Raw genomic sequence first — 25,063 nt, forward strand, 5'->3', positions numbered from 1 at the left:
ATCCCTGATCATTCTGTTAGTGGGAGAACAGCTATTGTCTCAGCTCAAGTCTCCAACAGCTTAATCTCTGCAAGTTCCTGATATCAAGCTCTTGATGGCAGAACTGGCGGAACTGTCAGTACTGGGCTATGTAATGTAATGGTAGAGACAGTACACTATGGACTGAGGTTCAAACCTCAGCTCAGCTATGAACCTAATGGGTGGTCTTAAGCAAGCTGCCATCTTTCAGGCCCACTCCCCTGCCCTCAGTCTGTAATATGTGGGAAATGAGACTGGCATGGCTTACACGATTGTTGTATAGAGATTGCACACTTGCCATGAACAGTTAGGGAAAAGCATTATTTTATTATTAATAATTATTCTATTGATGGGGAAGAGGTCTTGAGACATGGAAAGGGTTTTAAGAGTTTGGGTCTGGTCAAGGTGTTATAACTGTTTGTGTGAAAACATCTGCTTGCTGCCAGGACTGTCCTTTCAGCTTTCCTGCTTTGTGCATCAACCTCCACTGAACTCTTGTGTGTCAGGAGCAGGCACTGCAGCCGGAGCAGTAATCCACATTACTGACACCTTTAGGCAGAACTTGCCTTGACATATAGATTTCACATCTGCTGCTGTGCTTTCCAGTTCTTGGTTTTACCATGTCATTTTACACCGGCATGACATTGTTTCCCCTGCCATTTAAGTGGCATCAGAAATATGTTAACGTATATTGATGCTGCTTGGTTTCAGGGTTATCTTCTCCATGCTGAAGGCCTGAAATTTACTGGTTTAAGCATCTTCTCAGCTACTTGATGGCTTTCTCGGAGGCATTTAATTGCTATCCACAGCAGCTTTCTCTCCTGTTTGCTTAGTTATTGCTATCTCCAGTGTGTCTTCTGTGTCTGCCTCTACCTGGGGCTGTAGTTCTCCCTCACCATTGGACCTTGATGGGCCTTTCGCTGTTGTATGCCATGTTGCTACAAATAAAACAACTAACGACATATGGCTCGTTATGGCCCTTTTATCCCAAACCGTTTTGCATTGTGCATGACACACTGCATCTTTTGCAAAGATTGCTCTGGAATATTTGACTGCCATCTGCTGCATTCTATTTGGTGTCTTATGAGGATGTGACATTAGTAAAATCCACGCTTTATTTTATTTTAGTTCTACTTTTGCTTCCGTAATGGGCTGGGATATCATGTTGTTTGTGCTCTAGGCAAGCAGAGGGGCTTGGTAAACCCCTTCTGAACCTTTGTGTTGAGCAGAATCATTTTGAGGGTGATTCCATACATTTTATTCCCAGTGGGGTGGTAAAAAATCTTCCTACTTAATCTGAGAAATACAGTGTCTAGTAGGTTTCCCCCCACCTCCAAATAACAAATTATGCTCTTTTGTTTTAGACAGACCCTACTTACTTTAATACCCATCAACCATCTGTCTTGTGCAGAAATGTTTCTGTGTTAAGAACACGAAAGACACTGTGCTTTACCTGAGGATTCCAAAGCTTGTGTTGCTTTTAGAGCTAATCTACAGTAATGAAGTGCTTTCTTAGTTGTTTCAATTGGCTTTTCAAATGGTGGCCCTTCACGACAAAATATTCCTTCAAGGTGTCTGTTTTAACAGGATTCTGTTTTCTTTTCTGTTCTTTTTTTTTAATAGCTCTTTTCATTCAGAGTCAGATTGTCTTGAGAATTTTCATAGCAGTTACTATTCTAATGGCTTCTGTTGAAGATACAAAAAACTATATTTTTAAATGAAGGCTTGTGTTCCTGTCTCCTTTTGAGAAATGGTGTTGCAGAGCAGGGGAAAAGCAGATTTAACACTTTCATCTTCTTCACCAGAACCCCAAGATCCCCCAACTGGAGCCAGGTGCAGAAGGCAAACACTTTAGAATTCTGAACACAGAAATGTGCTTTTAGTGGCAGAACGGAACTCGGTCCATAGTCCTTTCACGCAACAATCCACTCTCCCCTACCCCAGCATTTTTCATTGTGTTGTTGCTGTGTTCTTAAACTGCTGAGAGTCAGAAATCCTTACTGATTTACTTCAAATCACTTGGATCTACAGGTAGATCCTGATCTACTTTCTGCCAACCCTTGTTATATAATGAATTTTCTAGTTTGACACCAGGGTATCTTCTACCCACAGCATTGTTGCTGCAGCACAGAGTTTACAGAATACGATAAGCAAAAATGGACAAGCTTCTGTCCCAAAGATTTTAATCTATATTTTGACAATGCGAAGGAATGGGGGGCGGGGAGCAAGTAGGAAGGAAAGCATCACTTATGGTTGCCTTTGCAACCATACTTCTCCCTAACGTTTATCCTAAATCCAACTTCCTAGAGCATCAACACCTGTATATATGAAGATAATAGTTCTGTTATGACCTGAAATTCTATAGTGATTTAATTCTATCTGAATAAATGTAAATCATCCTTGGCAGAAAAAAATAATAATACACAGGATGTGAAGCTGTAGGCCATATCTGAAGGTATATCATTTGTATGACTTTCAGCATTCTGTTCTTGTTCACTCTCTCCTCATTTGGGAAGGGACATAGTTCAGTGGCAGAGCACCTGCTCTGCACGCAGAGGCTCCCAGGTTCAATCACTGGTATCTCCAAATAGCGATGGGAGAGACCCCTGTCTGAAACCTTGTGGAGCCAATGCCTGTCAGTGTAGTCAAGCCTTTTTCAACCTTGGGTCCCCAGATGTTGTTGGATTACAACTCCCATACTTCTTGACCCTTGGTTCTGCTTGCTAGGGAAGATGGGAGTTGTAGTCCAACACCATATGGAGATCCACGGTTGAGAAAGGCTGTTGTAGATAGTTATTGAGCTAAATTTGCCGGTGATTTGGTTTGGTGTAAGGAAGCTTTTTATGGGCTATACTAGGAAATACTGTACATCTGAAATTTATTTGGTTAACAGTGCATTCTTATCCTTTTGCCTTGCTTTGTTATTGTTTTAAAATCCATTCACTGTCCAGTTTTGTTTGCTAAGGCATACAACATAAGGTTCCTTTTTGTAAAATGTGTGCTATTCTTTTTAAACTAATAATTCTAAAGACATGGGCTTTTTTTACAGATGAAGATGAGGACGGTGATAGGATTACTGTTCGAAGTGATGAAGAAATGAAAGCGATGCTGTCCTATGTAGGTATTTCCTATAGGTAGTTTTAATTTTTTGAATGTTTTAATTGATTTTACTAATAGTGCTATTGGGGTTGTGGTTTTTTTGTGGGGTTTTTTTGGTAAATTATTGAGGGGTTGTTTTTTTTACAGTCAAGCAGTATATAAATTTTATTCAGTAAATACATAAACAATCATGTAAGATTTCAGCCATAATCCACATCTCCTGAATAAGAAACTTTGAACTGAATGGCAGATACAAAGAGTCCTATGACTTCATTTCAGTCTGACTTTTGCAGATGCTTCTGGTGGCTTCTGATCAGATTCATTCATTCCTCCTCCACCCCTTTTTCTGGTGTTTTTCTGTTAAAAAGCAAACTGAGGGTGTATTATTTATTTATTTATTTATTTTATTGGTTTGGTGCAGAGATCTCACATGAAACTTTGAAGTGCTCATTCCTTTTTTAGAGGAAAAAAAGCAACTACACTTACAGATCATATCATGAACATTGAGAGTAATGCATCCTAATGACTTTTGCATTAGATATAGTGCAAACTAAATGGACTATCAATTTCTTGCGTTTTTTTATGCAGTACTTAAAGTAACGGCTCATTAAAAATGAACCCCTCGGCTCTAAAAAAATGTGTTTTTTAAAAACAAAATCTGCTTTCATCTGGAGACTTTTTCACCCCTTCTCTCAGAAGAGTTATATTTTAGCTGCAGGCTGAGCATGCAGAGAAGATTTTAAAGATGTATTGTCTTTTAATAACTGTAAAAATATGAAAACAAGGTTATTCATTGAATCTCAATGACTTGTATATAACTTTATAAATGACTTGTCCTTTGTGTTTTATAAATGAGCATGAGTTTAGCTATTATCTCCCCTCCCCCCAATTAAAATAGAGTAACACAATTCATTGGTCTTCCATATCTTTTCTTCCTAAAAAGATGCAATGATTGACAGTTCTTCAGTGCAGACCTGAGTTCTACATTGTGCTCTGATAACCTAACCCAGGGGTTCCTTATGCACAAGGAGTCTCCAGTGTCCAGTTGGAACTTCATGGTGTGCAGCAAATTCCCAGTCATTTCAATGAAGGGAGGACTGCTGGAATACTTGTCCCCACTGCCCTTCCCACTGAAGGAAAGCTTGTGTACAGAGGAACTTACGGCCCTTGTCTAAAAAAGCATGCAGCTCACTCTGTGCACCCAAGAGGGTTTTGGACTTGTGTTTCACTAATGCCCAGTCCACTCATTCTGCATGGCAAATTGCCCCTGAAACTGCAGGGAGTTTTTGGTATGGTATATCAGTCATAACATCATAGTTTTGAGACGTTGCAGCCTGCAGGAGTGAGTGCCAGGCCTTTTCAGGCTATGCTATTGTCAAAGCAAACTGAAGATTTGTTTTTAACTGAGAAATAAATGATATAATAGAGGTCAGCTTTGGCGAAGGCTTTGTTTTGGTTCACATGTGAACCACATATATTCCAAGGTTGTTCAGAAACTGCCACAAGCTGTTTGAAAGTAATGCCATATTAAATTTGCTATATAAGACAAAAAGGTGTTTTAGAAAACCAACAACCTATTTTATAATCCCTATAGCAATGAATGAATGAATTTCTTATGGTACTTTTGGTTAATTGAGAGAGAGGCATTAAGTGACAGTAGGGCTGCACTGCCCCCATTACCTTCTATTGGTATAAAAAGGCAGTAATTTTTTTGACAGCCACTGATTGGAAAGTTGCTCGCAGCCATCTGGAAGCAAAGGGTACACGTTTTGGATCAATAACTGGCAAATTTTCCATTAAAAAGAATACCTGAACAATGTTCCAAATAGCCACTGGCATCTTAACTTTCCATGGCAACCTCAAGTGCTCATATGTGGAGGACAAATCATTTTTGGACAATTTTTCCAGACTACTTGTTAACAGTTATTGCTGTCCCAAAAGGTTGACAGCTGACATGATTGATATTTCATTTACTTGTCATCTCTGTTTGAGTAATGGAGAAAGCGACATTACTTTTTTATTTTTAAAGAAACATAGGGCAAAATCTACTATGAACCTCTGTGGTGTAAGCCCCAATGAAATGAGTGGGAGTTGCACTGTTATAATCTGGGTTCTGAGGCTGGTACTGGCCCTTGGAGCATATCTCAAATATCTGCTTTTAAGCTCATGCTACTTTTCTCTGCTTCTTGCTAGAGGAGAATGACACCATGGTCCAGCATATAGAGTAGAGCAGGGCTGGCTAGCATGTTACCCTCCAACCATCATGACCAGGGATGATGAGAATTGTAGTCCAGCAACATCTGGAGGACCAAAGGTTAGCCATCCTGGTGTAGAACATGGGCAGTCTATGGGGATTCAAATCTCCATTCAGCTCTTGAGTTTCTGGATAGCTTGGTCAATTCACAGCTTCCCATCTTCTGTTAGAACAAAGAACTGTCTTACCTAGATTAGGCCCAAGATCCATTTTGCCCAGGATTTTCTTGCCAGTGTTGGCCGGCCAGCTGCTTCTACACCCCTGGTAACAGCAGAGAATATACAAATGTTGGTCATCTCTGTCCTCTGCATCTACTATGTGAAAGAGGTTGCATTTAACACTCTTGACTACTGGCAGACGTCTCCGTGTGTGCGTTTAAGCCTTTTTGCAAGCTAGTGGCCATTCTTGTACTGGGGTTCCCTGTGAGTAAATCTGAGGCATCGCTGGCTTATTGTGCAGACTCAAGTAAAAAAAAAAAGGATAATGATAATTGTAAAGCTCCTCGCAAGGCTATAGAAATGATAAAGCTTACCATGGTTGGCTTATTTCAAAATATTTATATATCACTGTTGCCATTTCCAGGCGATTTACACAAATAGAAATACAAAATACAAAATATTCAATCGTAGTGGTAAAAAACAGTTCGCGGTTGTTACCAGGTGGAGATCTGCAGCTAGTGACACAACCAGAAGGGCATCTGAAGCTGATTGCAGGGATCAGGCAGGTCTGTGCAGGAGCAGACACTCTTTCAGACACCTTGGTCCCAAACTGTTTAGGGCCTTTAAAGTTAATACTAAAGTCTTAAAACTGCCCCTGTAGGAAATTGGAAGCCCCTTTACAGTTGTTCTTTTGCAGTCAGTAAGCAAGGGTTCAGTTGCCACTTTAAAAACAAAATACTGCTGTGAATTCAACGAAGAGGGCAAAATGTCTTGGTGACAGCTCAAAGAAAGAGCATTAGTCAATCTCTTTGCTGCAATTAACATGGTCTCTCTGGAACTGTTGAATTCAGGGAGACACACTGTTGCCAGTCTGTGTATATAACTGAATGATTTCTCTTTCTCATACATCTTTTCGCAGTATTACACCACAGTCATGGAACAGGAAGTAAATGGACAGTTAATAGTGCCTCTGCAGATCTATCCAAGAGGTAATGTTTTAAAAAGTTTTAATTGCCAGCCAATGTATCTATAAGCTGCTTTATCGGTGATTACGGGTTCAGAGGCTTGCAATGTCACATTTATATCTTAATTTTGGAAGGAGGAATCCATTATTCTGGGGACACCACAGTTTCTGCAGATAAACAGTCATTCTCCAGACCACATTTTAGTTTGCATTTTACAACTTGTGCCCATTTAAAAATGGTGAGTGCAAAGGTGTGAATGTGTACAGATGCCAAGCAGATTAATCAGTGAAGTCAGGCCTATGCAGCTAGCAACCACTAACTCTGTTGGGTGGTCCACTTCTTTGCTGCTTGAGTGGGACTGCAAAAATTGGAATCTTGTCAATACCTGGGCTAAGGGGGATCTTTTCTTAACACATGTATCTTAACACGATATGTAATTTTCCCCTTTCCCATCTCTGAAAGTATAGTTGTTAAGAGAGATGGCTTTAAATTCTCTAAGTAAATGTCCTTATAATAAATTAATTAAAATAATTAAAAATTATATTCTTCATCAGTTAACTGATAGTATACAAATAATCATAACACAAGCTTTCCAATTAAAAACACTCTAGACTTTTCATTACTTGTAACTCTCTGAAGTTTGAATTGGGCAATTAACCAACAGGATTCTCTAACACATGCTAATAAGATCTCAAAAGGAGTCTTGACAGCACTGGCAGTTTAGAGTTCAGTTGTGTGGAAGAGAATGTGGGTTTAGGATGTAGAGGTCCTTTTTCATTCTTGGTGAGGGAAGCATGCAATCTTTGTGGATCCCACCAGTGAGAGGAAGGCTCACTATGTCAATTTCAAAGCTCTTTCCAGTGCATCCCAGATGCAAGTATAAAAAGAGAATTAATTTTTTAAAGCGCAAATTTGCCCTACGTCTGCCCCATCTTTTTTGGCGAAGCATGTTTTTGTAACAAGAACTTGAAATCTGTTTGTAAGATAGAAATAGTTTAAAAGTGTGCATGCAATTGGGTTAGAACATGTAACTCATTAAATGCAGATAAGCCTGTTTGGTTTTTATTTAGTGGAGGTCGGAGTAGGGTGGAAACCCACAGGGCTCAGAATTAAATCAAAGTGATGAAATAATTTGCATTGCAATCCTAACCATGTCTACCCAGAGGTATATGCTATTCAGTTCAATGGGTCTTACCCATAAGGGTTAAAATGGGTTAGGACTGCAGCTTAAAGCACCAAAAATGAAGCTTGCAATTCTTGAAGTTACCCCACTGCTATCCAGAGTTAAGGTTGCCATGATGCTGTGTGCTGGAATTTGATTGTGGAATTTTAAATTGTTCTCCAATCAGGGCTTAACTCTGCACCTAATGAAGTTTGTTACTAGTATATAACCTGCAAAGAAAGGACACTTGGTTAAATATTTAATAGTAAAATATTATTTACTATTCTGGCCCTTCCACCCCCAAATTAGGAATGGCTGATTGCATTTTCATTGGCTGCTTTTCAGATTTCCCTCCCAGCTTTTTCCCTTAAACTAGCAATCCGTTATTCCTTATTCAAAAATATAATGATAATATTTTCCATAGCTTAAATTGCATGGGCTGATCCTAACTGCTGTGTTTAATAACTATCATATGTGTCCTTTTGACTAATAAATAGCATTGTTTCCTCCTGTCAAAAGCTAGAGTGAAATGCATGTATTTCTGAGAATGGGTGGTGGGGAGAAGGGGAAAAAATCAAATTCATCCTTTCCCAGACAATCAATCAAAATTGACAGGCCCTTTAACATACAATTTGTAGGGCACTGTAGTTTTAAAATGGGAACTGTCCGTAACATATAGCTCGAAGCCTTTGTGGCTTTAACATTTGACAAAAGCATATCCACTGCATGGGGGGGCCGGGGGGGCGGGGGAAAAGTCAATGTGGAGTTCGAAAGGTTTTAAGGAAATAATTCTTTCTCACTCTGCAGTACTTCATCTTAAAAACCTATATTTCATAACTGCCTGTCATGGGTTTTGTGTAAATAACCAAGGAGATCATCTCAATTTATGCCATGCCTGCTCCTTGGTGTCCTAAGGCAGTCAAATTTGAAACTCCAGCTTTGGATTTTCATTGTGGAAAATGCAGAACAAAATGTGCCGGCGGCATTGATCCCAGTTACATGGTGTGGGTGTCTGGCACATTGGCATAGCTGTGTCATCATTTACCCTCACCCACCCCAAATGTATTTTGATCACCTCTGCTAAAAACAGCATCTCCTGAAAAAAATGTTTAGTTAAAACACTGAAAAGGAATGAAAAACACATAGGAGCTACTGGGAATTGGATTAGAAGATGTTCATTATGACTCAGTTATATTGATTTTGATGAAATTTAAGATAAAATTAGAATTTATATTAGCTGGTTTTCAGAATACAAATCTTTCTTTCAATGCTCATTCCTGCAGGTCTAGAAACACTTCTTCGTAATTCCTGCTTTGGGTTTTGGGAACCATATCTCAATCATTTTTTCTCTCTCTACTAATTTTGGTATCACTCTCATTCTTTTTAAAAAAAAGATTTCATTTTGAGCAAATTTGTAAATGGCCCTGATGTGTTCTACAATTTAGTCAATTACTGTTTCAGCCTGCAAACCTCCAGGGAAACGGAACATACATGGCCTGAAGGTAGGAATTTCAATAATCGTTTCATTAAACTTAGATGGATTTGCAATGCTGTGTTCCACTTATTGAAATGTCAAACAAAATGGTACTTTCTGAGCTTTGACAAGCAGATTTTTTAAAAACGTTGTGGAGGAAAGATTCCTTCCGTATGGTGTTGACTGTGCTATCAGAATAAGTTGTGTGGTTTATCAGTGACTGAAATTTGTTTCTTTTCTTGCTTTTGTTCTCTCTCTTGCTTTCTCTTTCTGAAATAAGGTACTCCTCCTCCTTCTGGTGCCCCATTCAGACATCAGAGTTGTGCAGGAGCTGTGCTCTTGGGCTGTGCCAACGATCTGTAACAAAGATAGAAGATCATATTAATTTTGACGTACTTAATCTATACCGGTTTAAGCATAGCCCAAACATTGTGCAATATTTATGTTTTAACTTGCATTTTATCGATACGCATCTGTGTAATGTTACATGAATCTCAAATTACGAACGATACACAGTTGTGCAGAGTATATCTCAGCCTTTCTGGTGACATATTAGACAAATGTAATTGATATATTACTGCAAAATGGTCACACAGGGGAGGGGAGGAATGAGCAAGATGTATTTAATAGGAATGAAATGAAAGCCTTATTGTGTGCCTGTTCTTGATTGTATTACTTAACCAAGCATTTCAAATGCAGAGTGAATAAAAGAGCATGATTCCTTGATAACACAATGTGGTAACCTACATAGAGGGTGGCTTTCTACCATGGGCAACTAGCTAATTAACCTTCCTAGAGAAAATAGGAAATTCATGGCAAATTAAAGGTTAATTAGAACCATGTCCTTGGAATAGAAACAACTGATAAAGATTCCTTTCCTGCCTGCAGGTAAATACGCGAGCAGGGTCTGCTAACAATAGTGGCGCAGCCGTCGCGGACTCCCTTCCAAGCAATAGGTAAGAATTGAAGGGAAGAGTGTGCATGCGTTTTATTAAAGCAGAACCCGAGAAGTGATTTCTGCATAGTAATTAACAGGAGCAAATAAGGAAATGCCAGATAACTTCAGGGGGATTTGGTTGACCAGTTTTCAGCAAGGTTTTGTGGCTTGTCGAAAGCAATGTTAAGTCTTTGAGGCTGTTGTGCCTTTCGACAACCTATTTCTTTGAGGTGCTCTCTGCACAGTTGCCCCAGTCCAGAACGTAGCATGCTCTGTAGTGGGCATACAGACATCCTGTGTTTATGGTTGTTTCACATTGGGCAGTTGCGGGAGCAGGCAGGGGTTTTATTCTCCTATGTGATTAATACTAGTTGTCTCTACATGGATTGCAGTGTAGGAAATCAGGCAGCCAGTCTGATACATTGCACAGTGATTGTGGGCAAAGACCTCGGAGACCAGATTTCAAGACCCTTCCTAGCCATTGAGTTACTGGGTTCTGAGCAGCTCATCTCTTTTCAGCCTCTGCAAATTGGGAATGTTAGTGACCCAACGAGTGAAGTCTTGTGAATCAAGCAACTTAAAGACTAGGCCTGGGAAATATATTGCCCAGGACCAGTATGAGGAGGAGATATATCGCTGGTGAAACCACCACCACTTCTGAGTCCCTCTGCTAGCGACTTCCTCCAGCAAACGTTGCTAGCTGAAGGACTCAGGAACAGTGGTGGTTTCACCAGCAATATCTCACTGAGTGTAATCGCCATCCCACTCTGCCCTCATACTGCACAGAGGGAGAAGCGCTGATACAACTTGTTCCTCCCTCTGCTCAGCCGAACAGTTAAAGGATCCCCCAGCCCAGCGCTGGCTCCTACGCAAGTGAAGGAAGCACCCCATCCCCAGCAGAACCTTACAAAGGATCCCCGATGTTCTCCTTGCTTGTTTGAGCAGGGAGAGCATAGAGGAAGGCTCAGCTGGAGATTGAGATCCTTCCTGCGCCCCAGCTGAGCCGTACAAACAACCTGCCTTGTCCCAGCCCGCTAGGCGCTGGAATGAAACCGCCTTAGCTCCCACGGTGAGAGCTGTGGCAATTTCACCTGGTGCCTGACAGGCTGAGGCCAATGCGGTTTATTTTTTCAACATCACGGTATATTGCCAGACCGCAATGTTTGGCTGATGGTATATCACAACGCTGAAAAGCTGATATCGCTCAGCCCTGTTAAAGACACTGCACTTTAAGTTTCCTATGTTATAGTGGACTGTTCCTGTCCCATTTTGGAATACTATGTGATACAGAACAATACTGTTCTGCTGTTATCTTCTCTTGTCACTCAAGTGGCTATCCTTGAGGGGGGAAATTCAGAGGTGTTCTAAATCAGCTGAAGACAACAGCTATAGCAAGATCCATGGCCAGTTGATTTTAGCAATAGGCAGAAGAAAGGGTGGATCTTGGTAAAGGAGAAACAGAAAGGCTGCAGGATATGGGCACAGCTTGGATGTGGTGGGCCAAAGGAAAGGGAAGAGACAAAGATGGATCCAGTTTTGCAAGCCTACGGAAAGGACAGCTACCCTCAGAGAAATGGAGGAGAGGACTGTAAAGGTTATACGTTTTGTCTTTTGCTTCAGAACATTTCTGTCTCATTGAGAGTTTTGCAATATTATGATGGGCCAGAAGTTCAAGGGGTGATGGACAGAACAATTGGTTTTGTTTTGTGTAAAGGTGGTTAAAGAATTGACAATGAGTGAAGCCTTGCGGTGCCAGGGAGAAATACTAAAGAAGAATTAAAGCAAGCAGATGAGGCCTGAGACCTGTAGGAATCCTCTAAGTCAAGGGTAGCCAATGTGCTGCCCTCCAGATGTTGGACTACAGTTCCCATTAGCCCAAACCAACATGACCAATGGATAGGGATAATGGGAATTGTAGTCCAAGGATTCCATGTTGCTTATTCCTGCTCTGTTGCAGAAATGAAAGAAGAGGAGTCACTGAAGAATATATAAGGAAAGGTTTGCGAGAGAGAATGCTTCTTCTGTTACCTGTTTCTATTAGGAAATGCAAGGAAATAACTTAGTCCGTTACCTCAGCTAAATGCCACAGTACCCTAACACAGGGGACGACATTCTGTGTTGTATGTGAAACTTGCATAGGTCTAGAGTCGGAATCAAAACTATTGCTTACTGAGAGGAGAAGGATTATCAGCAAAGTATTAGGAAATTATTATTATTACAAAATTATTAAAGCTTATTAAGTCATATAAAAGCAAGTCCCTTCCCCCCTTCTGTGGTCAGTTGTTTTTTTCACATGCTTTAAGCTGGTTCTGAAAGTGCCCTGCAAGCAGTGCCTTCTGTAGAAGCTGACATCTAATGGGGCAGTTAATTGACTTTCATTTTCCAAAACCTGCCTGCATTAGGAATGACTGTTTTGAAGTCATTGACAGCCTGCCTCCGTTTCATGTTCACAAAACAGTTGGTTGCAAGAGATGACAAGATCAGTATACTTTTCATTTGGCAAAGTTTCTTTAAAGTAGTCCAGCAGACAAGAGGCTTATTAAAGAACAAAGATACCATATACATGTTTTTAATTTCAGTCAACATGATCGATGATAAGACACTCATGCCTGTCAAGAATGCAGCTGCATTCACACAATTGAATCCTGTCTTAATAAGAATATGCACCTGTATACAGCCTGTGTGCAGCCCCTTTGCTCCTTCTTTGCTACTCACTTCACGAGGAGAGGAAAAACAAATCAAGAAGTCACATCTGATCATACCTTTCTGTTGCATGTGAACTTGGAGCTTCCAAATGAAGCAGTAGAACATGAGCCTCTTTATCTCAGGGTCGCAGGGAGGTTGGACTAGATGACCCTCATGGTCCCTTCCAACCCTTCCAACAATTCTATGATCCTATGGAAACTCTCCAAGCAAAATGGCTTATTTCATGATCTCAAGCCATGATTTGTAAGCCAACTAAACTATGGCTTACAACTGCATCTTCCTGGTCTATTTTGCCCTCTGTGCAAATGGAGAAGCAAAGCAAGAATGAAAGAGCTGTGTGTAGCTGCAGCCTGCACATTCATATCCTGGCTTATTAAGTGTCTGGTGCATTTAGAGGTATATATGCACTAATTACATCTCATTGCATTTTTAACTTTTGGGGGGGTTGTGATAAAGCAGGAGATGTTCTTGCTTAAGCCCAATTGAAATGAATGGCAGGCTGTGCAAAAGCACCTCTTTGTTCATGGACAGCTGACAATCACTTTAATGAGTCTCATGCACAAGAACTTCCTACTGGACTGTGACCCTAGGCCAGGGCGGTCCAACTTTTAATATCAAGTGGGCTGCAATAGGACTTCAACATGGAACCCACAGGCCACACACTGCCTTGTTGGGTGGGGGAAACAAGGCCCAAATTTGACCCCCTCCCATACCTTGCACTGCTTTCTCAAAGCCGGCTAAGTGAGGCACAGGGCTTTGGGAAAGAGACGCAAGGCTCTGGCAGAGTCCTAGAACCCTTTCACCTCCTTCCCAAAGCTAAGAAACCTCTAACTAGGCTTTGGGAAGGAGGCTGAAGGACACTTTGACGCTGTCGCAGCCCTCACAATTCCTTCTCAAAGCCCATTTTCTTGCTTACTTGGCTTTGTTAAGGCAGTACAAAGGGTTGAGGGCATCAGATGTCGCTGAGGGCCATCCAGTGGGTTGTCAGCACCCGGGGCAAGGCAAGTAATTTGTGCCCCCTAACCCGTGGATTTGCGCCCCCTAACCCGTGGATTTGCACCCCTAACCCTAACCCCCAGATGTTGCGCCCGGTGCGGCCGGCCCCCCCTGCACCCCCCACGCTACGCCACTGGGGCCATCAAATAAGGCTTTGAGGGGGGCCCTTGGGCCAAGCATTGGACTACCCTGCCCTGCACCATCCTGTTCTACAGTTTTATGTGGATGTAAGTTATCAAAGGATAACCAGTTAAAATTGCATCCAAAGCATCAGTGGTTAGAACTGGTTGACATGTTTATTCTATCAACAACTATGAGTAGCGTTCCCATTTTATAGATCTAAAACTAATCCAGAGATTTGAAACGAGTGGCTCCCAAGTCCAACTTTCTGAGCTTTGCACCACTCTGGCTTTACCACTGCCCTTTCCCTGCACTTGTTTTCTCTCTGCAACCCTACCATTTCAACATGAAAGTTCAGTTTTTTTTGGAAATCTGAATGTTGAGAGGAGAAATGAAATGAAAAAAGTAAAACTGTGATAATTAATTCTAGGCTAATTGCTTGGGTGCTGAGTTCACACAGCTGTGATTATAGGCAGATGTAACGCTAAGTAGTGTTATACTTTTTTAGTTGGGTATGAGTTGCAATTCCATTCAATAAAGTGCACTGATACAATCACTAAAAATACATTTTTTGTCCTTCTTGATTGTGCAGTTTGAAGAAGTCTTCTGCAGAACTGAAGAAAATATTAGCTAATGGCCAGGTAGGTGTATTGGATGGGCTTGTTCATGAATGTCTTGTGTTTTAGGATAGCCTCAGAGATGCTTACTGCTCACTTATCAGTAATGTGGTCTTTTAATAAAGTAGAGGAGAAGCTGTGAAAGGGCTCGTATTGTGGAGGCGCCTCTGTCCTGATTGATTTGGATTGGCACACCAATTTGCTTTGCCTTTCTCAAAATGCACTAATCAGATTTAGCTCCAAATAGATTGAAGCGCCTTTCGCATCCGTCGTTCTGCTGCTACCTCAATTTAGGGGAAGAAAACTTAATCAATTTTGAATAGCAAATAGGATTCCTGGCTTGTTAGATCTTTGCATATAGGTTTAAGGCACACACACACTGCCAGATGATGAAGAGTGGAGGTAGTAGTAGAAGTACGTAGTGCCGTGTTATTTGGCGCTCTGTGTTAGTTATCAGTTTGCTGTGTAAAGGGGGCAGAAATCTGTAGAAGGCTTCCTTGCCTTCCCCTGGCACCTGCAATTGAATGCAGTAGCCTCACAATTGATGGGCAAATGGACACTTCAGGGCAAGTCCTTCCTGGCCAGTTTTGATTCAAATAGGCGGGAAGGCCCAAAGTAGCATAATGACTTTAAATATACACCACTAAATGGAAGTACCTGCAAGGCAGCAGGATCTTTCAATAGCAACATAAATAAGTTTTAATGTTTGTCATGGTGAAAGCCCTTTGATAGCCTTGGAGGCAGGCACCTGTCCACAGCGATCAAGCTTGCCTATTAGACACTATTGACTGAGACATCTGTGTCACTGCAAATAAAAGACTCTTATTGATTTTCTTAACTGCTGTTCACTTCCCTTCCATGTTTCGAAGGCTGAAATCTTAATTATCTCAGATGCGTATTCAGTGCCTTCACACAGTGACCTCTCCAAGCCTCATTGGCATTTCATGAATCAAGTAGTTGTAGTTGAGCGTGTCAAGAAGATAAAAGCTGGTCTTCACGCTTGTCCTTCAGCGGCTCACCTGTAACATTGTGCTCTTAATAGATGAGAATGGTCCCGCTAGTGTCACCTGCACTGCAGCCTTGCTTATTTGTGATCAGAATTGTTTAAATAAAACTTAGGAATATGGATTTCAGTTCTTCTTTTTTTAAGTCTAGGCTGTGACTCTTGCCTGAAATATAGCAAAGGGGCTTTATAAAAATAAAATACATGCCTCCTGTTTTTACCCACTCTCGGCATTTGATTTAATCTTTCACAAATGCTTTTCTGTAATAAATGTTTAAGGTTCCAGGGGTAGAGGAGGAGAAAAAGGTGTCATTAAGGAAGCAGTGGTTTAAATATTCTGTCTGAGAACAGAAGTATTTTTAATATTATTGATGGAATGTGGAGGATTTTAAATACTAGATGGGGAAAGAAAATTACCCTTGTAGATGACTTTGGGAAGCCCAGGCATGCAAAGAGTTCTCAGGAATTTAGGGATATAAAGACCTGCATAGTTTTCAAACTGTGGGCATTATTCATACCCCTTTAGTGTTATGTAATGTTTTAAAAATAAGTGAATGAAGGGCTGTTGTAGTAGATGAATAATTGTATCTTTAATTTACTTAGATGCTTATGGTGACCATCAGTTCTTTTGAAATGTTGTGCACCGGAAGTTTTCCCCATCATTTCAGCAGAGCAGTCAGATCTAAAGGGGTAGAGGTGTAGACATTCTCTCCCCCAACCCTGCTGCCAATTGAAGCAAATGAGAAAGCAACCTTGCACAGGGAAACATGGACAGGGCTCTGCACTGAGGGGTGGTTGGTGGTGGCAGTAATGGATATCCATTGCAAGTCTAGTCTGTTTAATTTCTCTTGATGTCAGTGAAATCAGAACATTCTTAACTAGGGGGAGGGGAGAGAATTAATGTCAAGTTCCCTAACATTGTGTGGTCTTGTTGCTTTTACTGACTGTATTTGATTCAGAGACACGACATGGGAAGTTTCTTTGGTTATAACTTCTAAGGTTGTTGTTTTTTGTTTTGTTTTTTAACAATTTGGTGGTTTAAGCTATACTTTAGTATAGCTGTAGTACAGTGGATAATTCTTTGTTTCTTTTTCCTTTTTTGCACCTTCTGCTTGAAAGCATTAATAAAGACATTTTTCCCTGATAGCCTCCACTTAGGTTTAATAAGGAATTCATATTAATCATTAAAAGAAAGGGGACACGATTCTTCAAGATAATCAAATATTGACAGGTTAGAAATAGCTTTCTGCCTGGGTTCATTGATATAGGTTATGTGATATAAATATTTATTTCTTTTCTGTCACTCAGAGAAAATGCCGCCAATTGATTCAGCATTGATGTAGTGTCAACAGTTCATAAGAAACATTTGACTGGCTTGTGTTTTCCGATTAGTCTCTGCTCTATAAAGTGGGATTTACTAAATCTCTTCAATTGTCTGCTCATAGAGTGTGACTGCTTTCTGAAGCCATTAGAGCTTCGATTGGTACAGAGGAGGCATAGCTTATAGGGCCGGACTTCTGCTAGAGCTTTACGTATCAAATAAGGATTAATTGAGCATTTTTGCTTCTAATGATTTATAAGAGATGCATGCTGCTTCTCTCCAGGACAGCAGATATAAACAAAGAATGTTTTGTTTGCTGATCCGTAATTGGATACTCTTTTACTTGCCATTAGTTCTATTAACATTGGCAGCCAATCAAGGTTGTTTCAGAAAAGTTAGTATTTCAGAACCTGCTATGAAGTTGTAGTTATGATTTTATTGAGGCTTCCCACTTCGTAATTATTATTGATAAATTACTAGGTATCTATAGGAATGTCTCTCTGAGTTGATCAATTGGATTTTACATCAGTAAAGTAGGGCATCCGTTGGCGTCCTGATAGTGTCTAGATGTTTTGGCCTACAACTCCCATCAGCCCCAGCCAGTACCACGATGTTCACTCCAACTCCAGCATCATGTGGCCATGCTGGCTGGGGCTGATGCAATTTGCTGTCAAAAACATCTGGAGTTCATCAGATTTGCAATTACATACCATGGTGAAGTATTTGAGCCTCCACACTTGTAATGAAAAGGCCAAACCAAGATGGCCTGTGTTAGGCCTCTTGTTCTCATCAAGGAGTATGTCAGACTAATTTGGAATTGGGGACTCCTTGGGAGAAAAAGCCTTTGATTAAATAGGAGAAACATTCTTTGGACAGCCAGAGGAAGTCTGGTTGCTCTGTCAGTCAACCCTCAGGCTTGTGGGTGCTGCTGCTGAATGCTAGGTCAGTTTTAGGTAAGGTCTCCCTCATCCATGACCTGTTGCTAGATGAGGAGGCCAACCTGGTTTGTATTACTGAGATCTGGGTGGGTGAGCAGGGTGGCGTTGGTATCTTCCTGCTGTGCTCACCTGACTACTCAGTGCGGCATCAGAGCAGGCTTGAGGGTCAGGCAGAGGGTGCCACTATAGTCTATAGTAATTTGCTCTTTGTCTGCAGGCTCCCTGTCAATTTGAATGGATTTTCATTTTGTATTTTTATGTTATGAACTGCCCTGTGATCTTCAGATGAGGGGTGGCATGCAAATTTAATAAATGAATGAAGCAATGAAATCTTGTGATGGGCACTCAGGAAACATTAGGGACTCTGTTGGTTTACTATATTAAATAATAATAATAATGCCTCCCAGCCTGAGCTGACAGATGTGGTCTTGGATGTGGCATGAGGACCCCCAGGTTGTTGGTCCTGCGGAAGTCAACATTCACAATGAGGCTTCTAAGTCTGGGGCTGCTCATAACCTTATAGCTTTGCATGACAGCAGTGGGGCTGTCCCAACATGTTATCAGCCTGACACATGTCGCCAGCCACACTCTGGCAGGAAGAGGGTCATCTGAGAGGAGGATTATAGCATTAGCTGCTTGTGTGGTCAGATCACCTCCTGTTGAGTTTTAGACTTTCAGTTGCTTTCCTCCTCTGCAGTGGTAGGGAGCCTATTAGAATGGTCTGCCCTTGGAGACTGATGGATCCAGTTGGTTTCCCGATGACTCTGGGGGATTTTTTGGCTGGCAGCCCTATCAAAACCTGGCTCACCTGTGGAATGCAGCCAGCTCAAGCCACAGAACTTGGTCATCATTAGGGGCCACAGTAAACAGGTGTGTAGCTCAGAGTTGCTTTAATGGACCTCCCAATGGGTTGTGGCAGTTTGGATTTATTTTACTCTGGTTTCAAAATACATCTGGCCATCCTTGGGCACAGTTTACACTTTGAAGAATATGCACGCTCTAGGTTGGTGGTTCTCAAAGGGTCTGACACGCTGTACTGGTATAGCAGGAGAGGATGGCAAGAGGCGGGAAGATTCAAGGACAATAAGTATTATATTTTGGGAATGATTCATGTTCTTATGTAGCTGCATTATTTTATACTTTCTGGATGTCTCATGATCCTATTATATAGTAGTTGTGTTCTATGTTAAAAATCAAGCACTGCTAGGAGTTGTTTTTGTTTCCCAATGTATTTCTTATTAAATTAAAAATTGGTGTGGTGCTAGCAGATTTTTATTCTGAAAGTGTGGGCCAGTCTGCTCAAGGTAGCAGTCATGGGAAACAATAAACTCTTATTAAAATAGGTGACTTGGCCAAACACAGGTTAAATGAAATGGAGTGAAGAAACACTCCTGCAAAACTCCCAGTACAGTTGTGCTTGTGAAACCTTTACTGGTCCTTCCTGAATCAAAGCTTGTATAATTAAGCAACAAAACTGCTACTCCCCAAAGGACATTTGCAGTGATGCAAATCTGAAGTGTTTCTTTTCCGATGTCTCTGTACAAAGGTAGATTAAAGTAACTGACCTACATCAGAATTCATCGGGGGAACTTTTACAGTGTAAGTCCATTGAAATGATTGGCAATTGCTGTTCAGGAGAAGTTTGTGTAGATAGTTCCCCTCATTTGTATTTACTTGGATCATAGTGTGCCCATTTCTCCAGGGCAAGAAATCCTTCAGAGACACTTAAGTTCATGAGCCTAGGTGGTATTTTCTCTTAGGTTTTTCTTAGTCATACCTTTTATGAGGAAACACAGGAAAGGTAGAATTTCTCAAAATGGTCTTCCCTTCTTGGTCTGCTTTTGTTGAAAGGGGAAAAATCCATTCAGGAAAAAATCCCATAGCATAAACCTTAATTTTGATTCATGGTTGGCCATTGGGTATTAATTAATTTCAATATATTAAGTTTGCTGCAACAAACTAAACAAGCAATTTATATGAAGTCTACTTTTGTGCCGTTGTGCTTCTGATGATCACAGATTGCCCAAGTTTAGACTTGCACATTTATAGAAATAAAAAATACTTTCTTGGATTTGAATTGTAGTGCAGCGCAGCAGAGAACATTTTAAGCTTGGCTCTTGTTGCCTTCAAGAAGATTAGTTTTGAACATTTTATCTTAGCTTGCAGTTTGCTTCTAAAATCAACTTTCTGTAGCTGAAAGCATGCTGAAATATTTTGCCCAACAAAACCTGTGTGTCAGGATTATATCTCTCATGATAAGGGTATACTTGTTATAGTACATCTGTGAAACTACCTTTATTTTGACTAGTGCTCATGCATCTCTAGTAATTTGCAGAACTGTCTTCTGGACACAATACCAGGTCTGGATGTGGTACATGTGGATGCAGTGGGGTTGATCTCTTAACATCTGCTTAGTGAAAAATATTATCAGGGTAGGAGGGAGGAGTTTGCTGTTGGGTAGGAATGCCTGGATCTGCAGCTGACTCTCAGTCTCTTAACTGGTTTGTGTTCTACAAATTTTGGAAACTACTTATTTTGTGATCTCAGGTTGACCAAGATGCCATCCTTGGAACAAGTTCAAACATCTTTTTTTGATGGCTCTTCACCAGTTCTAGAACTAAATTGTAGGTGGACTGCAGTGACAGGTTCCTGGCCACATTTAATGTCAGTGTTGGCTGTGGGCCTCTCAAGCCCCCTCCCAACCTAGGCCTTGGTTTGCAGTCAAGACCTCTTTTCTCCTCTCCATATCTGTGATCTGCTCCTCTTGAGCTATGTTATCATTCCATTTTGACACCTTTTATCAAACTTTAATGAAATGACCCAGGCAAACAAATTGTCATTAAACTTTCCATCACTTTGTCCCTTGGTATTGTCTTTTATAAATTGGACAGCAAATGTTGTATTGATCTCCTCGTTCTTGCAGCTGAACTTGAAATGACCCAGACGGCTGGTTGTTTATGGCCTAGAGTTGCTTTTCCTTGACACTTCCATCCACGGCATGACATCTCTTTTGTTTTTCTTTCTTTCTTGTGGAGATGAATGAACAAGACATACGGTATCGAGACATCCTCGGTCATGGCAATGGAGGAACCGTCTACAAGTGAGTGTTTGCCCCCCTCCCTTTTCTTCTTTTTGCTCTCAAATTTTGGGAAAGAGAAGGCAGTGGTTCCCCCCCCCCTTCTCTAGGAATGTGTCATGAGGTGTCTGGCCTTTATTCTTCCTCTGTGAAGCACTGATTGTATTTAATGTTTCTAGGAGTTGCCATAACTACCTTAGATCTTGAAAAATGGCCCCTGTTTTTATGTATCTTGTTTGGTATTGTCTGAATCCCAGGCGGATGTGGAAAGTAGCTACTGTACTCTGAAAATGCTATTTCTGGAATGTTGTCACTCTTGCTTCTACTGAGTAAATAAACTTAGGTGGAAGATCAGAACACCCCATATACAAGTGGCCTGGCATACCCATAACACTAAGCCATGGTTTGTTTGGCCTAATTATAGTTTGTTTGAACGTGTGAAACAAGCCCAGCTGATTAATGATGGTTTGATTTCTGCCAAAAGAAACCACACCGTGAAGCTATGGTTTACTGTTGGATTACAAACCATGGTTTGTTTTAACAATGGTTTGGGGTTATGTTTGAAACCAACAACCTTCCTTGGACATGGCTTTTTTGACCACCCCATCTTAGATGCTTGCCAAGCTGCAAAAGCATGATGTAAGAGCAAGTGGAAAACAAATCAAGCTTTGAAGAAACTGGCCATGACTTGTTTGCTCGTCTGTGAAACAAGTCGTATTTTGAACAAACCGTGGATTAGTATTGTGAACACAGCCAGTTTATTATTTTTAGTGTTTCATATATTGTTAGACAGTAGGGTTACAACAAGCAAAATGAAAAAGTTATTTTTACAATGCAGAATCAAGCTAATGGAACTTCTTGCTATCACAAGCATAAATGGCTTTAAAACTGGATTAGATGAATACATGGAGGATAGTTCAGTCGGCAGCTAGTAACCATATGTTAAATAAACAACTTGTGGAACTCTTTGCCAATGCTTATTGTTTGACCAGCCCATCTTTAGTTTCTTAACCACTGCCAAGCTTGACACCAGAGCTACTTGTACCTCATCAAATGTATGCTTTTTTGCCCATTAGGGTGGATTACTGTGATTTCCTTAACCACTGTGTGTGATTACAGTTGCATTTTGAGAAATTGGCCACCTTTTTCAACATGTGCATATGGTACCCATAGTTGCCAGAAAAGTTTGCTAATGGTGGAGTTGCCACCTCTTGAATTTGATGATCAGTGAATCATCTAATCAACGTAAGATGCAGCTGCCTCTCCTGTTATTATCTGGGTGCATAAGAACATTTGGTAAACCTGGTGTAGCTATACAGTTTGGGGGTAGTTTAATCCTTTTGATGAGCTGTCCAGTTCTAATTGAGTAACAGCTCCAGGGCACCTCTCAGATAAGAGGCTTTGGATTTGGATTTTGGATTTTCCACTTTCCCAAAATTCAACCCTTTTGCCTAAGAGAGCCAGTGTGGTATAGTGGTTAAGAGCGGTAGTCATGTAATCTGGGGAACCGGGTTCGCGTCTCCGCTCCTCCACATGCAGCTGCTGGGTGACCTTGGGCCAGTCACACTTCTTTGAAGTCTCTCAGCCCCACTCACCTCACAGAGTGTGTGTTGTGGGGGAGGAAGGGAAAGGAGAATGTTAGCCGCTTTGAGACTCCTTAAAAGGGAGTGAAAGGCGGGATATCAAATCCAAACTCTTCTTCTTCTTCTTCTAAAACTATTTGGTCTGATTGAAAATCTAGCCCTTCTAGATAGGTTTGCCCCCTTGAGCTTTGCTTACCTTGGCACATCTTAATACAAGCCCCTGTGTGTGGGTGATAGGCGAGAGAGGCAGATCAATCACCCTCTGCTCAAATATGGGTAGCCCCATCTGTATTGGCATTCTCTTGAAGACACACCTGTTTTCACAGGCAATCCCTTGATCTGAGTGCCCTGTTCTAATGGCTCTGTTATTTAATTGGGATTTTCTGTGTATTTTAATCATTGTTGTTAATGTTTATGTCACTTCTTTTATACTATTGAAAATTGTATTGGCATTAAGTGGTATATAAACTTATAAATATTAGTAATAATAACAGCAGGTAGAAGCTGACAGATGTGCAGTGGACAAAGCCTCTTTCAGAACTGGGAGGTTATTCTGTGGTTACTCATACAACCTGAAAGTGAGAGATGCATTCACCTCATCACCCCAGTTGCACCTGTTCAGCACCAACTAGCTTTGAAAGTTAATGCATGTTTTATGTTTACAGCTCCCTTGATACTCTCTCCCACTTTTATGTGTGTTTGTCGCCCCTCTTTTAAAAAAATCCCCTAAAAGAAACCTTGTGCAGTGAACTCCCTTAGCCAGCTGCCTGCAGAAACTGCCTACGGAAACCCTTATTAATTTTAAGGATTACAATAGCAAGGGGGTGCTTTATTTGACAGGAAAGTCTTTATCTCCTACATAGTGCAAAAGTTTACGTCCCATAATGCAAGCATTCACACTTAATAGTCTGCAATAGTGTATGAAAAATACCCCACAAGGAATTAAAATAAAACTTCATAAGGAAAGCCTTGAGGGAATGATAAAGATTTCTTCCAGGAAGAACTGTTTTCCATATACAAAACACATGTTTTTGTTTTCTTAGAAGACATTACTGTGTAAGTTTTTTTGTTTTTAAAGAGAATTTTAAAACCACAACATGCTTTTAAATAGATTTCTGTTTACTATGCTGTCATGGAAAAATATTACATTGTTAACCTGATTTAATTCCAGCAGCCTATCTGCAACCTCTCTGTCTGTGAATTTAAGTTGGAGCTGACATGTTATGTGGCATATGTTATACTGCCACCCAAATCAGCATTGCTATGTTAAGATCTCTCCCCTTAATACAGCCTTTGCCAAGCTGGTGCCCACCAGGTGTTTTGGTCTCTTCTTTGGTGATCACTCGGAGCCGAGTAAGATTGTCTTTCATAAACACAGTTTTAACAATGAATCTGTAAGTGACTGTGGAGGCCAATTCTGGACCCACACGTCCTTCCACAGTGGGGACATTGGTTCCTGGGCGGGAGTTTATCACAGTGTGGATTTGCCAAGCGTGCCTTCCTCTTAGCATGAGTTCTGAGTTCAAGTGTCTTTGAAGTCCATAACACCTTTGGTAAAGGCTGTTCACCTGGAGTTCTCGCAGGCCAGTGTTTCCTTGTTGTCGGTGTTTAGACTACTTTTTTTTAGATTTGCCTTGAGACAGTCTTTAAACCTCTTTTATTGACCACCAGCATTACGCTTTCCATTTTTAAGTTCGGAATAGAGTAGTTGCTTTGGAAGACGATAATCAGGCATCCGCACAACATGACCAGTCCAACGAAGTTGATGTTGAAGAATCATTGCTTCAACACTGGTGTTCTTTGCTTCATCCAATACACTGATATTAGTTTACCCATCTTCCCAAGCGATGTGTAAGATTTTTCAGAGACACCGTTGATGGAATCTTTCGTGAAGTTGGAGATGGCGTTTGAAAGTGATCCATGTTTCACAAGCATGCAGTAAGGTTGGTAGTACAATAGCTTTGTAAACAAGTATCTTGTTTACATCTTGTTTTGGTCTACAGCTCCCATCAGTCAGCAGAGCCGTATGATGCTTGGGTCTATGTGCTGTGGCAGCTGGGGCTGATGGGAGTTGTAGTCCAGAACACAATGGAGGGCACAATGGTGGCAAACTGTTACATCACTTAAAACCAGCAACCTCTGTCCCATACCTTTGACTGATGTGGTTACTGGTTAGTGATGTTATGGGGAAGGCAGAAGAATGCTGTTTACAGAGGCACTTCCTGTCCTATGTAACATGTGGATCAGCCTTTATATGAACAGCTTTCTCGGCCTATTTAATACAGTATGTTCATTGGTGATCATTATCTATAAAAGTTCATGGCACAACAAACCATTTGAGACCATGTAAGGTTTATCAGAACGGTCGTTAGCTGTGGAAGTTTATTTTGAAATATTTCCTGGGATTGAATGGAAGACTCAATAGGGGGTCAATTATATCCTGTGTTTGATTGTATTGCCTTTATATTATTGGATTTCTTAGCTGCTTTTTAATCAGGTCCCTGGGCAGGTTACAGTAATTTTAAAATATAATATAACAAATAAGGTTGAGACAATTTTTGAATCAGAAGATTAGGGTGGGTGGGTTATACGTGTGTATCACACACACTGTGTGTGTGTGTGTGTGAGAGAGAGAG

The 25,063-nt window shown here is 40.9% G+C and overlaps 1 protein-coding gene across 7 annotated transcripts in view; it reads left to right on the plus strand.

The window, feature by feature from the left end:
* Positions 1-25,063, plus strand: part of MAP2K5 (mitogen-activated protein kinase kinase 5) — a 137,738-nt gene that overhangs the window by 4,242 nt on the left and 108,433 nt on the right. For all 7 annotated transcript variants that reach the window (XR_014213416.1, XR_014213417.1, XR_014213418.1 and 4 more), the window contains exons 3-8: positions 3,068-3,135; positions 6,449-6,518; positions 9,118-9,158; positions 10,019-10,086; positions 14,482-14,530; positions 20,804-20,868. Coding sequence is in view for 4 of the 7 variants with exons in the window: in XM_082198628.1 (XP_082054754.1) it covers positions 3,068-3,135; positions 6,449-6,518; positions 9,118-9,158; positions 10,019-10,086; positions 14,482-14,530; positions 20,804-20,868 (361 nt within the window). In the remaining 3 variants the exon portion in view is untranslated. The remainder of the gene's footprint in view (positions 1-3,067; positions 3,136-6,448; positions 6,519-9,117; positions 9,159-10,018; positions 10,087-14,481; positions 14,531-20,803; positions 20,869-25,063) is intronic.

This window comes from Podarcis vaucheri (genome assembly GCF_965113315.1).
Source record: "Podarcis vaucheri genome assembly, chromosome: 14".
NCBI classification, from domain to species: Eukaryota; Metazoa; Chordata; class Lepidosauria; order Squamata; family Lacertidae; genus Podarcis; species Podarcis vaucheri.